The sequence below is a fragment of the Anolis carolinensis genome, chromosome 1 (genome assembly GCF_035594765.1).
Source record: "Anolis carolinensis isolate JA03-04 chromosome 1, rAnoCar3.1.pri, whole genome shotgun sequence".
In the NCBI taxonomy this organism is placed as follows: Eukaryota; Metazoa; Chordata; class Lepidosauria; order Squamata; family Dactyloidae; genus Anolis; species Anolis carolinensis.
In genome coordinates, this window is record NC_085841.1 from 50,450,919 (window position 1) to 50,467,277 (window position 16,359).

Here is a 16,359-nt window from a genome sequence, read left to right on the forward strand (position 1 = left end):
AATAATTTTTGTGTATGGGAGAATGTGTACATTCAAAAAATAAAAAAGCAAAAATGTCACTATTTGAACCACTCATGAGGACAATTTCAAATCATTTTGTATTTCTGGATAAATTATACTCAACCTGTATTTTGAAGAACATGTCATAGAACAAAAGGGGCTATTTGCAAGCCTCTAAACAATACAACGCAAACAGTTCTGAGGCCACATGACTTTTCATGCCCCTCAACCCCTGCAGAGTCCCTGGATCTTGTGTTTTCTCTCAAAATTTGCATTTTCAGTAGGTTGCAAGGTGTCACTGAACTGGTTTAACATTTTAAAAATTGCATTTTTCAAAGCAGGGACCCTCAACCAATTCTGGATATTTTTGTTTATTCAGCATAGTGTGAGCGAGAGTCCAAGGGCAGAAAATTGATCCCTGACTCACTACAGTCATCTAGCTTTATTTTGCAGTTTCTTGATACCTTCTTTGACTTTGTTTTTTTTTGTGAACAAGTAGTGCTTTGGATGTATCACAAGATGTTTTTTCAGGTTTGAACAAGTTATGGAATACATATAAATGCAGAATTGTGAATTATGGATGGTGTATGTATTCAACTTGTATTTGGCACTAGTGAGTAATGTTAATTGAACAATGTATCAACATGACGGCAAAACCAGTTGTATAGGTTGAGTATCCCTTATCTAGAATTCCAAAATTGTCCACATGGATGACTGAGATAGTGACACCTTTCCTTTCATAGAATTGTAGAATAGTAGAGTTGGAAGAGATATGGGCCATCTAGTCCAACCCCCTGCCATGCATGAAAAGCACAAAGCACCCCTGGCAGATGGCCATCCAGCCTCTGTTTAGAAGCCTCCACCACACTCCCAAGACAGAGAGGTCCACTTCTGAAGAGTTCTCATCAGGAATGATGGTACAGTGTACACCAGCATGGTTTCATGCACAAAAGTATTGATATGCTGTCTAAAATTGCCTTCAGGCTATGTGTATAAGGTGTATATGAAACACACATCAATTTTATGTTTAAACTGGGGTCCCATCTCCAAAGTATCTCATGTACATGTACGCCAATGCAAATATTCCAAAATACAAAAATAAATCTAAAACATTTCTGATCCCAAGCATATTGGATTATGGATACTCCATACTCCACCTGAAATGCTTCTAGGAAATATTTCTAGCCCAAAATGGTATGAAATCTCAAAAAGAACCGAACAATCTTAGTCTGCCAAGTGGCTGAAAAATTGGGATTAATTTGCGAGCTTCTCCTGATGTCCTATCAGTATGAGAGTCACTTCCCCATTGTAGTAAACACCCACAGACTGCAACCATGTGAGCAGTTAGTTCCATTCTCTCTGACAGTCATCCTTATTCCCATCAAATCATTTTCTGCCTGTGGTGAAACCACTATTTTTTACATTGTCAATATATGACCCTGCAGGTATCTCTGTCTTATATACTTGTTGCTTTCTGACAAGAAAGTTAAGAGATTGGCTGGATTTATGTGAGAATTGGCATGAGATCTCCTCAATAAGAAGAGACTCTAGGTAATGTGTCTTGATAAGGAGCCCTGGGCTATTTTTAGGGAGGGAAATGTGAGAGAGGGGAAAAGAAGAGGGCAGTGAAAGTTGTGTGCGCGCACACATCCATGTGTGCCATCTGTACCTCTTGTATGGCTATTGATAGCAGAGTAATTAAGTCCCTTAAGATACTAATTCTCAGTGGAAGTACACACTCTTTTTGTACAATTTTAATTTTACTACAAGAAATCCTTCATGGCTATCAAATCCAGTGTTTTATTTAGATAACTTCCAGTTTGTTGAAAGGTGTAAAAAAACTCCCTAAGACATCAATAACCTCAATAACCATGAAATGAAAACATGTGCTACATGATTATGACAGCATAAGGAAGAGTGGGAAGGCTGTCTTCCTCCATTTCTTTCAGCATCCACACGACTAAAGAATACAATCTGAATTTCACAAAGAATTTCCACACTCACTACATGTTTAAAGTTCCTTCATCTGATTACCCATTGCTAGGAATCTTGCCGCACTCAGGTCAGTTGTTTGTCACATATTTCGTGGGAAAGGTAAACATCTTCCAGATTTTGTTGGGTAACAAAACACAACCTAAAGAAAGAATTTCACTGGGAGTGCAGAGGGAGTCTGCGATGGGAGACATTTTGCGTTTCAAAAGTCATCACACTCACATCTAGCTGTCTGTCAGATAAATGATGAAGTTTTCATACAGAACAAAATTGCAGAGACAAGAAGGCTGCAGGTTGCATTGCCCTTCATTTTGTAGCTGTCCTGTTTTGAAGATCCAGTGTTCCTTCGGTAGTAATGAAATGGACTGAAACCAGTTTTCCTTGTCTGAGAAATAGCAGTGAAGAAACCAGGACTTGCTGGAGCTATAACACTCCTTTATTTTCTGCCCTGTGCAAGGATGATCAAATGACTTAACCTTTGTGAAAGAATAAATACTCTGCTCTATCATTAAATGTCTGTCCACAAGTGATAAAAGAGATTTTGTAAATTTTGGCCATTTACAGAATATAGTTTGGTGCTTTCTTGAACTATCTTCCATTTTTTGCAGCAGCAGAAGCAGCAGATCAACTGGCCTGTAATAAATCAAAAGAGTTTATCTTATATTTCAGAATGTTCTTGAAACAGAAATGGGCCAAGTTAGATAGTCAACATTGCATTACTGGATATTTACATGCATCCCCACATTAATAAAAAATTCTCTCAGCTCAGAAAATTTTCTGGTTGAAAAAAGGCAAAGTTTTCTTTTACCTTTCTCCCTGGTATGATAGTTTTCTTAGAAGGAGAAAGCTTAGGAACATATAGACATACTCAAAGAGCTGCAAATTGTGACTCTGAAATTGCCTGAAATTTTGAGATATGTAATATTCTAGTTTCCAAACTATTATTTGATTTAACTCAGTGTAATGCTTTGCTCAAAAAGATAAAGCTGCACAGCATATGTAAGATAGCCACTGAATCAATTTCTGAATGGTATGTCAATACTTCCATAAATCTCAGTATTTAATTGGGGCAAGTAGTTGGGTTTACAAATGTTACCTCTCTTCCACATGTTATGCATATATTTTACTTATAAGTAAAATACAGGCTGGGTCTCTCTTATCTGAAATGCTTAGACCAGAAGTGTACTGGACTCTGGATTTTTTTTCAGATTCATAATAACTGTCTTGGAGATGGCACTCAAATCTAAACACAAAAATAGTTTGTGTTTCATATACATTTCACACACAGCTTGAAAGTAATTTTAAACACACTATTTTTAGTAATTGTGTGCCTGAAACCAAGTTTGTAATGCATCTATTGAACCATCAGAAAGCAAAGTTGTCATACTCTCAGCCACCCATGTGCCCAATTTTGGATTTCAGATTTCTGGATAAGGGATACTTAACTTGTACTAATTTGAATTACATTTGAAGTTTGGAAACTGGGACACTGCGCTGCTTGAAACCTAGACAAATCAGAAGAGTCACCTGATACAGGTCATAGTGAAAGATTTCATAGACAAGTCAGGAAATACCGGGACTCCTGGAAATTAAACTTCCTAAAGTTCAGAATTAATTTGATTAAGGAGTATTTGTCCTGTCCTGTCGTATGAATATGGAAAAAACGATGGAAGTATAGCATTGTAAAGGCTGTAAATTAAGGATTTGTAGGCCTTTCACCCAATTCCTAGGCCCAACTAGACTAGACCCATTGGTTTAATTGTTCAAGTACAAGTAATTAAGTTAATGTTTAATGACTAGTTGGGATTAGCCACTGGATTTATAGAGCTTGACAAAGAAAGCAAACCAGTGGTAAGTACTGGATTTCAAGTCAGTAACATAGATTAAATTTAAGATTTAAACTCTAAGATTAAATTTGAATTTTAAAGAAGGTATCCAAAGTGCTGAACCCATATTCATTTCTTATCATTTAAAATCCAAAGGGAGCAAAATGTGTTCATAGTGTGAGATACATACAGCCCCTAAAGCTGTTTTTTTTTTTTTTTTGCAGCCCGTGGCCCCTCCAGTCTCCCTGGGACATCTTTTTCAGCACCCTGAATAGGTCTTTCAGGCTAATCCCTGAAGCTGGTTCACTGCCAGTGAAATGAAAGGTATCAGCCACCACTGGGCGCTTTGAATTCTGAAACTCACCTGCATTTCCTGTCTTTCTAGCAAAGTTTCATTTCCATTCTGATTCAACCCCTGTGTTGTAGTTGCTACTGGAATGTCCATGTTGGCTTGAATGCTGGGTTTTTCATTCTCCCATTTTGCAAAACCTTTAGTCTTTCCTGATTTTCCATGGAACTTAGACTTCATTTTTGGAAATGTGTGGGACCCTGAATCGCCCCAACCAGGCTCGTGCCATAGTGGCTCTGTCTGAGTTGCCTGGCTCGTTGTCACCCGTTGTAGATGGACCGAAATCTTCTGAGAAGAGCCTGTTACAAGTGTGATTGCTCTGCTAACTAGATCCTGGTTTTGTGGAGCTACACTGGGAAAATTAAATACTTCATCTTGGACTGCAAAAAAAGAAAAAGAAAGAGAAAGAAAGAAAGAAAGAAAGAAAGAAAGAAAGAAAGAAAGAAAGAAAGGAGAAAATATAGATAAATTCACTAATAATCAGCATTTGGAACAATAGGTTTTTGGGCACCAGACTCATATAGCCAACATTGTCATGTTTACTGCTGGTTTCTGCCAGCCATAGTCCAAAAAGTAACTTTCTCAAGCTCCATTAATAACACAGGTGGTCTGTGCAACACATATAGCATAGAACTAAATACTGCTGTAGCATGCCTACCATCAGAGAGCCATTTTAATATGTCTGTTGCTTCATTTGCACAGTGATGACTACTCCCAGACACAAGATGAACTCTATGTGAAAAGTGATGATAGAAAATAAAAAAGCAGTGCAGAACTGCAAGATGAATGGGTTGACACTATGGCTCCCCACATGGTCAGCATAAACTCATACAATGCAGTTCCATGCAGTTAAACTGCGTTATACAAGTCTACCTTCACCATATAATGCAGTTTCAAACCACATTATATGCCAGTATAGATGGGCAAATTGGGCCAAATACACCATCAAGTTTACTCTTGGCCTTTCTAGGAATGATGTGGACAAGATTAATATGGAAATTCTAGGGAACAAGAAGCTTGATTTCATCAGTGCAATGGTTATGATTACTTGCATTCTAGACAAACTGCTGGGCAATAAACAAAATTGTTCAATGACATCCATGAGACATATTGTCTTCTCTTACCAGCTGGCAATGATGGACTATTGGGCAAAGAACCATGGTTACTGCTCAGGGATGTTCCTCTGGCAAATTTCCTGCAGGCTAGAACTAGCAGATCTCTGCACTGTTTATGACAGTTGGCACCACAATCTGGAATAAATGACCAGAGCAAAAATTAGTTCTGCTTCCCGCCTCCCAATATGAAAAAGCCTACCATTTTAAATCTCCTTAAAGTCTATAGAAGGCAAAAATCCACGTGATGTATTTCTAGCTAAATTTGCCTCTGATCTGAATTCAAGGTGTTGGCTTCAATCTAAATAGCCTGAAATATTTCAGTGTATCTGAAGGACACAAAAATCCAGAGCAATAGGCTAGATCTGTTGTTTTTGAATGTCCAGCAGGCAACCAATTTTTTTTCTATATGGCAAAAAAACCCCTACATTTGTATATGGTCTCTAAAACCAGGGTTGACCTTTGGGACTGTTCAATTGAATTGAAATTAATCTTTTTAATAAAGAAAGTTGTTTTTGGTTTGTTTTTAAATAACTGTCTATCACCCCAGGGTCCTAGCAGACTGAGAGATAATAAATATTTCAATAAATAAATTATAGATAGGATGTGGATGATAACAGAACATGAAATCCCACATCAAAGAGGTTCCAGAGCTGTGTGCTGTGCTCCCTACTGCTAGGCTGGCAGCTATTCACTGCTAGGAATTATTCATCAAGTACAGGAAAGAGCTGCTCAATGTGCTAGGATTAGCTGATTTTCAGTACAACAATGCAAACAAAATATACAGCACTACAGAAAGGTGAGAACTAGGGCAAAGCCCAGGCAAAGGTAAGCACTTCTAAGCCGTATAGGGTTTAATATCAACTGAATCTAATGTCATTTGCTGTACCAAATAGGAGATGTAACAAAATATTACGCTGTAACCTTGTGAAATGGAATGTGCCTGTTTATGATTTTAGCCAATTTGCCAACAATTCATAACCTTCTCCAGGCCATGGTAGTCTATTACCAACCTTGCTCGTTTATTTTCTGGTTTGTTTTGTTTTTCCTCTGACACTCTATATTCAGACTATTGAACACAAATCATCCCTGGGTCTTGTGTATGTGAGTGCAAACACTTCATTGATTATCCATTAGTCATCCACAAACCCAATCAACAATTGGGCCATACAGTTTACAGAAAACCTAAACACACGGATAGATATTTACATAAAAACTCCAACAATCACTCAAGTAAAATAATAAACACATGTAAAGCCCCGGCAGACTGTGCAAAAAGAATCTGCAAACCCCAACTCCACTAAGGGGAACTGAATCACCTGAACTGGGCTCTACAGGCCAATGGATACTCCACCACAGACATCACAAGAGCTGCAAGGCCAAGAACAAGCCATGAGAGGAAAGACAAAGATCCATCCAGAGGAAAAGTGTTCTTACCAAACATCAAAGGAACCACTGATCGCATAGGGAAGCTGATGAAGAAACGTAACCTACAAACTATCTAGAGACCCATTAAGAAATCCAACAAATGCAACGTTCAGCAAAGGACAAGAGGGATCTTCTCACCTCTGCAGGAATCTACTGTATACCATGCAGTTGTGGACAAGTCTACATAGGGACCACCAAACGCAGCAGAATTGCCCTAATACGAATCAAGGAACATGAAAGGCCCTGCAGACTAACTCAACCAGGGAAGTCAGCCAGAGCAGAGCACTTGATGAATCAACCTGGACACAGCATATTATTTGAGAACACAGAAATGCTGGACCACTCTAACAACCACCATGTCAGACTATACAGAGAAGCCATTGAAATTCACAAGTATGTGGACAATTTCAACAGAAAGAAGGAAAGCATGAGAAAGAACAAAATCTGGCTACCAGTATTTTTTTTTTTAAAAAAACCTAAAATCAGAACAGTAAATAAAGAACAACATTCAGAAAACAGGGGAATTCCAGACAAGAAATAATCAGGGCGAGCTAACACTTCCCAGCAAAGGATTCCCTCAGGCAGGAAGCAGCCAGGCTTTGAATCTGCAAGGCCATTATATGCTATTAAAGCTGGTCATTTGCAACATTCATACTTGCCTCAAACAGACGAGAGTTCTTTCTCCCACCCTGGACTTTCAACAGATATACGAGTTATAAACCCAACTTGCCTAGTTTCCAACATACCTCAGAACCTCTGAGGATGCCTGCCATAGATGTAGGCAAAACATCAGGCGAGAATGCTTCTGGAACATGGCCATACAGGCCGGAAAACTCACAGAAACCCAGTGATTCCGGCCATAAAAGCCTTAGACAACACTCAATTATTTTTTAAAATGTGTTTAAATGTTTGGGTACTTTTACAAGCCTCAGGGTTTCCCTAGCAAATTTATTTATTTATTTACATCATTTATACCCTGCCCTTCTCACTCGAGGGGACTCAGGGCGGCTTACAGAGATTGGCAAAATTTAATGCCAAAAACACAATTATTAAAATCAAAATAATACATCCAAATACGTTAATAATACTATTAAAATATATTATAAAACATTAAAAGCATATATATAATTAAATCCATTCATCCGGAACCTCGTGCATAAACCTTAAGTCAGACCATGTCGACTCAGATGCTAATTCATTAAATGCTTGGGCACACAACCACGTCTTTAAAGCTTTTCTAAAGCCCAGAAAAGTCGGGGCTTGTTGGATGTTGCTAGGGAGTGTGTTCCACAGCCGGGGAGCCACCACTGAGAAGACCCTGTCCCTTGTTCCCAGCAGCCGCACTTGCGAGGCAGGCGGGACTGCGAGCAGGGCCTCTCCAGATGATCTTAGGGTTCTTGAAGGCTCAAATTGGTAGTTTCTCCTTGATTGTCAGTGGGGCCTGTTTTATCTACATTGCTGTTAGCACTTACTATCTGAGTTGGCAACTAAGAGAACGATGATCAGTGGTAAAACATGTATACAGACACAGATAATTTGAATTCTTTTTTAAAGGAAGTGAAACACTGAAATTAATTTTTAAAATGATAAGAGTGATCTCTCAGCGTACAAGTGTAAGGCTGCAATTCAATGTATACTTGCTACTGAACAGTGTTATTTCCAGGCAAGGGTACATAGCACTGCATGTCACATAACTCTTCAGATTACTAGTCTGAGGCTAAAAGTGCATTGTCTTGTGTTGCCGGCAGTTAGGAGATTAATTTGGTTAATAACTGGAGAACCCAAATCAGCATTCATGCGTGATTTACAATACCTTTGCATTTGTAGCCTTGCTTGATTATACCCCAGAGCTGTAATGAAAGACAAAAGGGATAAAAAAGAAAGCAGGAAGGAAACAGAATCATTATGAAGATAGGAACAATGGCTACAGAACTGCAAACAGGATATTACTGGTCTCAACACACTTCCTGCCAGAAAGATCTATCCATTCATCTGTGAGGGTCTTCCCTTCACCATTTTCCATGACCTACAAGTAAGGCAGCACCAGAGAAGTGATTCAACTCAGTATCATTTACTTTAATCCATTGGAAGGAACCAGGTTAAGAATTTTTAATTTGCTTATGTCACAATGTTATTTTTGTTCCTTAAACACCTGAAGTCCCCTCCCCCAAATATATGAGTGCAAAAGTAAATTTTGGATAAGAAAGTATTGAAATTTGGTTGAACTCAAGCAAAAAATTGGACTACAACACCACATGCACTTACTTGGGGGAAAGTTTTACTGGAATTAGTGGGATTAAGTTATCTGAATACACACAGAATCAAAGGTCATCCAGTCCAATTCTGCACTGTGCGGGAATACATAACTAAAAGATACCTAATCTTTCTTTAAAGTCAAGTCCAAAGAAGGAAAGTCCATCAATTTCTAAGGCAATTTTTCCCTTGTACTTTGAATCCATTGGTTTGTGTCCCAGGTTGCACACTGGATATGTTTAATTGTAGAATTTGTTGCAGTTTGATACCACTTTAACTGCCATGGCTCAATGCTATGGAATCCCGGGAATTGTTGTTTTACAAGGTCCTTAGCCTTCTTTCCTCTCCCAAAGAGTCTTGGTGCCTCACCAAATTATAACTCCCAGGATTCCATAGCATTGAGCCGTGCCAGTTAAAGTGGTGTCAAACTGCACTGAATTCTATAGTGTGGATGCACCCTAGTCTCTGGAGAAGCAGATAGCAAGTATGCTTCATTTTCTGGGTGACATTTAGATATTTAAAGATGGATGTCATATCACTCCTCAGTATCTTTTAAGTTGAACATACCCAGCCCCATAAGCTTTTAATCACAGATTTTGGTTTCCAGAACTCTGTTATCAAAAATTGAATCCTCTCCTCTAACAACAACAACCACACAATAAGTCTCAAGCCCTGGCTCAGCCTCAAACATTCCTGGGAGGATTAATCTAATCATTAACCAAGTGTAAAACTGGTTTGGCAGTAAACACCTCAGGCCAGACAGAGTGAAGAGGAAAAGGTATGTCCTTAAGATGCAATTAAGAATTAGACCCTGGGTCATCCTATTATCTACTTCCTCAGACCAATCTCCCTTTCCCCCCTCTTCCCTGATAAGAAAACTATGCACAACTGTATTGAAATAATTATTTTTTCCAATCTCCTACTGGAGGAGAACCTATACACATATCTTTTCTTTATTAATGAACAATCAGGGGAGATGACTCACATCAACATGCACAAGAATGGGACACCCAAAGAAACTTGAACTTGAAAATATGCTTGGGAAACTGTTGGTGGTTGAACATCCAGGAAACCAGCTGAGATGGAATCTCCTCAGGGAAGCAAGATTTCTTTAGAGATGTAATCAAGGTATTTGTATAAGCTTTGTCTTTTGACTCTGGCACCTATTGTCCCATCATAGACTATTTCAAACCATTTCCCAAGTTTTGTCGTTTTTCTCCTGGGAGGATATTCCAAATGGCTTCAGCTTCAAATGGACAAATAGCAGCTCTCCATTTTTCCCACCACAAGAGAGACTCCATCCACCTCTGACATCACAGGGAGTCCCCAGCCAAACTTGAAAATTCCTGAGCTAATCAGGGGAGGGAGTGGGTCTTCTGAATGACTGCCAAAAAGGATAAAATGCTTTATATGTTATGTCAGTTCTTTGGAGATATTATGCTGTTCTGGCATCCATCTGGTCAGATGAATAAAACTTCTGTTACTGCCTTCAAACCTGGGTATGTTTTTCCTTGCTGTCAAAGTAGCATGGTATGCTGAGCAATGAACCTACACTACCCCCTTGTGGCAGATAGCTGATTTTGGTAACATAACCATCTCAATAACCTTGATACATGTACGTGGATAAACATCTGTAAGTGTCAGAACCTTCAACTGATAAATCAGTCTGTTTTTTTCCTTCCTTTGACATCCTATTCAGACTACCCATTTCAAAGTCTGTCTTTAAAAAAACCCACTCAAATATTGTTAGTCCTCAGCCATTTACATCTTCAAAATAGATCTGATTTTTAAAAATGGAGCCACATCTGTAAAACACTCATAAATAAAACTTAGTATATTTTCATGTAAAAATGGAATACTTACAAACCCAGCACAATGCTCGCAGAAAGTTGGTTTGAGATAGGTCATCTCTTGGAAGTTATGTATGAAACCAGGTCCCATTTTACATTGCAGTTGTGATTTGGCCCTCAGAAAATAAGCCATCATTTCTCCTTTGCTGATAAGACCATCTCTGTTTTGTTTTTGAAACAAGAGAGGATTGAAAAAAATATTATTTTCATGCCGTAGAAAAGCCTTCCATAACTTCTTGTCAACCAGAGGTTTCAAGTACACCTCCACAATCCTCTGGTTAGCTATGGCTAAAGGATTATGTGAGTTCTAGTCGACCTCTCTGGAAGGCATCAAGTTTGGAAAGTGTTTCTTTGGAGTGTTTCTTCAGAGGTATGATTTTTCAAAATGCACGATTTTAAAGTATTAGACTAATAATTGTGATGGGTTATGGAAGCCTGGAAGTAAACGGTACTTCTTACTAAAGAGTTACAGCTTTCTAGCTTAGCTGCTTGTTCCAATTCTAAAATATTTCAATATAAACCAACTGATATTAATCTCTAAAATATGTGCCTACCATTTCATATTTACTGATTAATTGGGAATGCATAGCTGGGCACTTGATATGCAGAATAAGTTTTTAACTTCTTCCAAACCTGCCCCCCCCCCGCAGATATTTGCATAAGAAAAGTGGGTAGTGAGGTGAAAAAGGTTAAGTGCTGGTTCTCCCCAGTAAATTCTAAATAGTCACTGTATTTTCATTATTTTTTCATGTCAGGAGCGACTTGAGAAACTGCAAGCTGCTTCTGATGTGAGAGAATTGGCCGTCTGCAAGGACATTGTCTAGGAGACACCCAGATGTTTTATGTTTTACCATCATGTGGGAGGCTTCTCTCATATTCCCGCATGGGAAGCTGAAGCTGACAGAGGTAGCTCACCTGCTCTCCCCAGATTCGAACTGCTGACCTGTCAGTCAGCAGTCCTGCTGCCACAAGGGTTTAACCCATTGCACCACTGGGGCCTCCATTTTCATTATAAAGAGAGCATTAAGGAAAAAAGGGGTTGCTAACTGTAGTGGCTCTATCCCAGGATCCTACCCCAAACTGGCAGAGTGTAAAATCTGCTAGGAGTCACAAAGTGTCCTGCTCCTCCTTGATCCCTGGTTTTATTTCCTGATTCCAGGACCACTCCATGACCTTTAAGTGGTAAGAGAATAACTATGGGAAACCAAGTAGTTCTCTTGTTTATGCAACAACCAGCTCCAGGAAGGTGACATTATCCACTAGCACTGTTGATAGCTATTGAAACATGGTCAACCCCATCATTAATTACCTTACCACTAAATGACCATAGAGGGACCCTTAACACCAGCAGAGTTTATAGGACCAGTCTGGTTGGCAGATCTGAATTCTGCCATATGAACTAACCATAAAAATGTCTATGTCACTGACCATAAAATGTCTATGTCACCAAAAGGATGCCAGCCATGATCTCTAATACTGGCTTATCAGAACTAGTATTCTTCTGAAAACTAGTTTTTAAGAAACATAAAAGGAAGGGTGTTACTGATGTCTTATTATGCTTACAAGAGTCTGGCTGACACCCTGAGAGCGAAATGATGGACTAGATAAGCCTTTATTTGAATAAGCGAGTTATGATCTTCTTAATAAAAGGTTATAAATTGGGATAGAATCCCACATTTCTCTTGCAACATTTGGTTTGTCCATGACAACTGCAGGAAAAAAATAAGGGTGGCCAAGATTGTCAAGTGTCAATCTATACTCATCATAGTGGCCAACATCCCGTTGAAACCAGTTTTCTATCTGTGAAGGTATGCATACCTGTGGTGGTATACAGACTTATCAGCTTTTCCATTAGAAGAACTTATCAAACTTTAGCAGCCATTCACTGATATAGGTGTGTGCATAAGATCTGTCTCATAGAGATGAGGAAGTCTGGGCACAGATCCCAGTTTGGCCATCTACTTATATTGAATGGTTGATGTCTAAGAACATTCTGAAGGGCTTCAATACCTTAAAGGCACCAGATCCCATCTGATCTTGGAAGATAAACAAAGTAAGCCCTGGTCAGTGCTTGGATGGTATGTTGCCAATGGAGACCAAGTACTGTAGGCTATATTTCAGAGGAAGGGACTGGAAAAAACACTTCTGAATATTCCTTCCCTAAATAAATCATATGAAACTTATGGGATTGCCATAAGCCAACAGGCAACTCAAAGGCACACATACAGACACAAATATCAGAAAATCCTTTGTACTCCTTTAGACTTATATGGAATGAGAATATTAACCATCCATTCCATGGTATGTTAAGACAATTACCAAGAAAAAGGAAAAGCCACACCCATCTTGACCATCATAAATCGGTAGCAAGACAATTAAAACAAATGAAAGTGATTTATAAAATGAGACTACAATCCTGAGCACATTAACCTCAATATAACCCCACTGAACATAATGAGATTCACATCTGAATAAATAAGCATAGTGTGCTCTGTAAAACACTTACAGGAACAAGTCCACTTACTGATCTTTGTCTAATACACAGAATGAGTCCAAGAAAGGAAAATTAGCTGCTATACTTTCAAAGTCTTCTTGGGAAATATAGCCGTCATGATCATGGTCATAGTTTCTAAAAACAGACTGGAAAAATGAAATAATACAATGAAGGTGGTGATAATAGCAGAAGAGAACATGCTTAGTATAGAAGGCAAATAATATAAACAAAGCTAACTCCTGAATGGAGATTGCTGCACAAGTGTATATACTTTCTGCTTGTAATTTGAATCCATTGGTTCATGTTCTAAACTCTGGAGCAGCAGCAAAAAAACCCTTCACTTTTACATTATAACCCTTGAGATATTTAAAGATGGCTATCATATCACTTCTCATTCTCCAAGTTAAACATACACGGCTCCCTAAATCATTCATCATGAAGCTTGGCTTCGAGATCTATGAACTTTTTGGTCACCTTCATCAGGCGATGTTCCAGTGTATCAATATCTTTCTTGGGCTGCAGTGCCCAGAACTGAACAATGTATTCCAGTTGAGGTCTGGCCAAAACAGAATAGAGCTTCTGCCTTTAATCTGGACACTATAATGCTGGGGTAATCCAGAACTACAAACTTTTTAGTCCACCACAACCTGCCTCATGTTTACTTTGTGATCTACTAGATTTTTTTTGGAAGTACTTACCTCAACTAGCTTTTGGATATGTTTGTTGATTATGCTTGGATCAGGCTTTGGTATTACTCCAGACGCCCACTCAAGGGGCACCACAGGTTTGTTAGGGGTTGTTGGAGAGGTAGGCTGCTGACAAATAAATCAGAAAAAAACATACTTAGGCTTTAGTGTGAATGGGGCTTAATACCTCTCACTCCACCCCTTGGCAGATTAGAGACTTTCTGAATAATAGATGGTTGCATTTTAATTGTTTGATAACACTACGTAACGCAATATTTGCTTCTGGGTTATATGTCATTTCCTAATTGGTTCTATCATAAAAACATGGAAAAAGTTTATTAAACTGCAAAAACTTTGTTTTTGTGGGACATCCCACAGCATATTTTGCTATAGTTTATCAATGAATATCTCACATTTTCAATCAATTCAACACAGTTTGTGGCAGCCACAAAAATGAAGTTTCTGGAGTATAACAATTACTTTCAAAGTAAGTACTGCACAATTAAACAGGAAATAACACTTTCAAACCAGGAACAGATGTTTAAAAATTTATTTTACATAGTGTGATAATTGATGACAATCCCATTTGTCAGGAGTGCTTTGACTGTGTGTTCATGGCAGCAGGTTGGATTGGCTGGCCTTGTTGACTGGTTGGCCTCTTCCAACTCTATGATTCTATGATTGTATGATTAAAAAAAAGAGATATGTTGCATCCAAGTCCTGCTAATTTGTTTTTGCATATGAGAAAAAAAAAACCCCTTCAAGTACCTTTCCCCATCTCTGATAGTTAAACAACAACAACAACAACAACAACAACAACACTAATAAGGCAAATAATTTATGGTCCTGGTGCTTGAAGTGGGAGCTTCAGGCTTCCTTCTAGTAGGAAGAGTGCTTCTTCGAAAAGCCTATACTCCTGTTAGCACATATGATACCAGTTGTGTGTTTAAAAGATTGCACAGCAGTGGTGAGAAGAGGCAGAGCTGGTTCCAAGCAGAGTATTTCTCCAGATTGAGCTTATTTCATGGGTGTTGTGCATGCTGTGGCCTTTTAGTTCCTGCTGCACAACCTATGTTGGCATATTTACACCAGCATAGTTCAGAATTACTGCTCCTCACCAAAATTTTCCTCCTGCGGCTACCAGCCTTCTTTGGAGGAGAACTTCTTCAGACAATATTGACAAAATTAATGATGCTTGCCTTCACTTTAATCACCATGGCTCAATGCTATGGAATCCTGGGATCTGTAGTTTGGTGAAGCACCTGCACTTTTTGGCAGAGAAGGCTAAAGACCTTGTTATACTACAACATGCAGGATTCCAGAGCATGGTGCAATGGCAGTAAAAATGGTGTGAAAATGCATTAACCCTACAGCGTAGATGCACTCTGACGTATTCATTATGGTGATAAAACGAACTCTTAAGATCTTTGGAAGACATTAAATCCAGGCTTCTGTGGTTTAATGTAGTGCAGAACGACTTGTAGTGAAAGTAAGGTTCCTCTTCATCCTGTTAATTTTGCTTCCTCCAGCTTTTTGCATTTCTTACTTATCAAGGTTAATGCGATTTGTTCTTTTTTCTAACTGAAGGAGATATATTAATAATACGTTAGGGTTTATTATTTTGGGGCATAGTATCCTGTGGAAAGGTGACATACAAACAAGCTGAACTAATTTCAGCATTTAAATAAATTGCACACACATTTTCTTATTTACATTCTTTCAAGCTGGTCTTGACAGGGTTCCAGCCAAGAACATATAGGAAGTTCAAGACCCATACCCAACTTTTGAAAGTTTTAATCATCATTTGGTGTCTTCAGCCTATGTACTTCCAAGCCCATTTCTGTAACAAATGCTAAGGAAAAATATATAATGGATATACATAAATTTCTTAATTTTGTTGAAACTAAGTGAGCCCTAACCTTTCAAAACTGCTTTTTGTGCCAGGGCTGGAACAAGGTGCTCTCCCTAGCACTGTTCTTGCTTATTAATACTCACTCACAGAATGAGGGGATAAGTGACTACAATAGGCCAACCCTACTGGTAGGGCCGGAGGGAAATATTGCAGCCCTCAAGGTGTTGTTCAACTACAACTCTAGCAGCCTGAGCTGTGATACAGCTAATGGTAAGGAAAACCTCATACCTATATTACAAATGGCGAGAAAGCCATCTCAACAAATAGGATGGCGAACAACTGCATGGTAGTGAGCTATAAAGGTCAAAATTGTGTGTATCTTGGATCTTCTAAGCAAGCCTCTTTCTCGGGGGCAGTAGAAGATGCTCTCCCATCACTGATGAAATAAGATTTCAGGTACTCATACTTCAACTAAGAGGCTAACAATTCACTGTGGTTGTGCTTCATCCAGTGTTTA

The 16,359-nt window shown here is 38.8% G+C and overlaps 1 protein-coding gene across 3 annotated transcripts in view; it reads right to left on the reverse strand.

Annotated features, from left to right (window-relative positions):
* Positions 1-1,780: 1,780 nt before the first annotated feature.
* Positions 1,781-16,359, reverse strand: part of rasgrp3 (RAS guanyl releasing protein 3) — a 46,048-nt gene continuing 31,469 nt past the window's right edge. For 2 of the 3 annotated variants that reach the window (XM_008125434.3, XM_008125438.3), the window contains 7 exons: positions 14,003-14,119; positions 13,335-13,450; positions 10,824-10,971; positions 8,521-8,557; positions 5,292-5,417; positions 4,183-4,547; positions 1,781-2,625 (listed from right to left, as the gene is read on the reverse strand). In XM_008125434.3, the coding sequence (XP_008123641.1) occupies positions 2,617-2,625; positions 4,183-4,547; positions 5,292-5,417; positions 8,521-8,557; positions 10,824-10,971; positions 13,335-13,450; positions 14,003-14,119 (918 nt within the window). In that variant the 3' untranslated portion in view covers positions 1,781-2,616. The remainder of the gene's footprint in view (positions 2,626-4,182; positions 4,548-5,291; positions 5,418-8,520; positions 8,558-10,823; positions 10,972-13,334; positions 13,451-14,002; positions 14,120-16,359) is intronic. The other variant, XM_008125447.3, reaches the window with a different exon arrangement.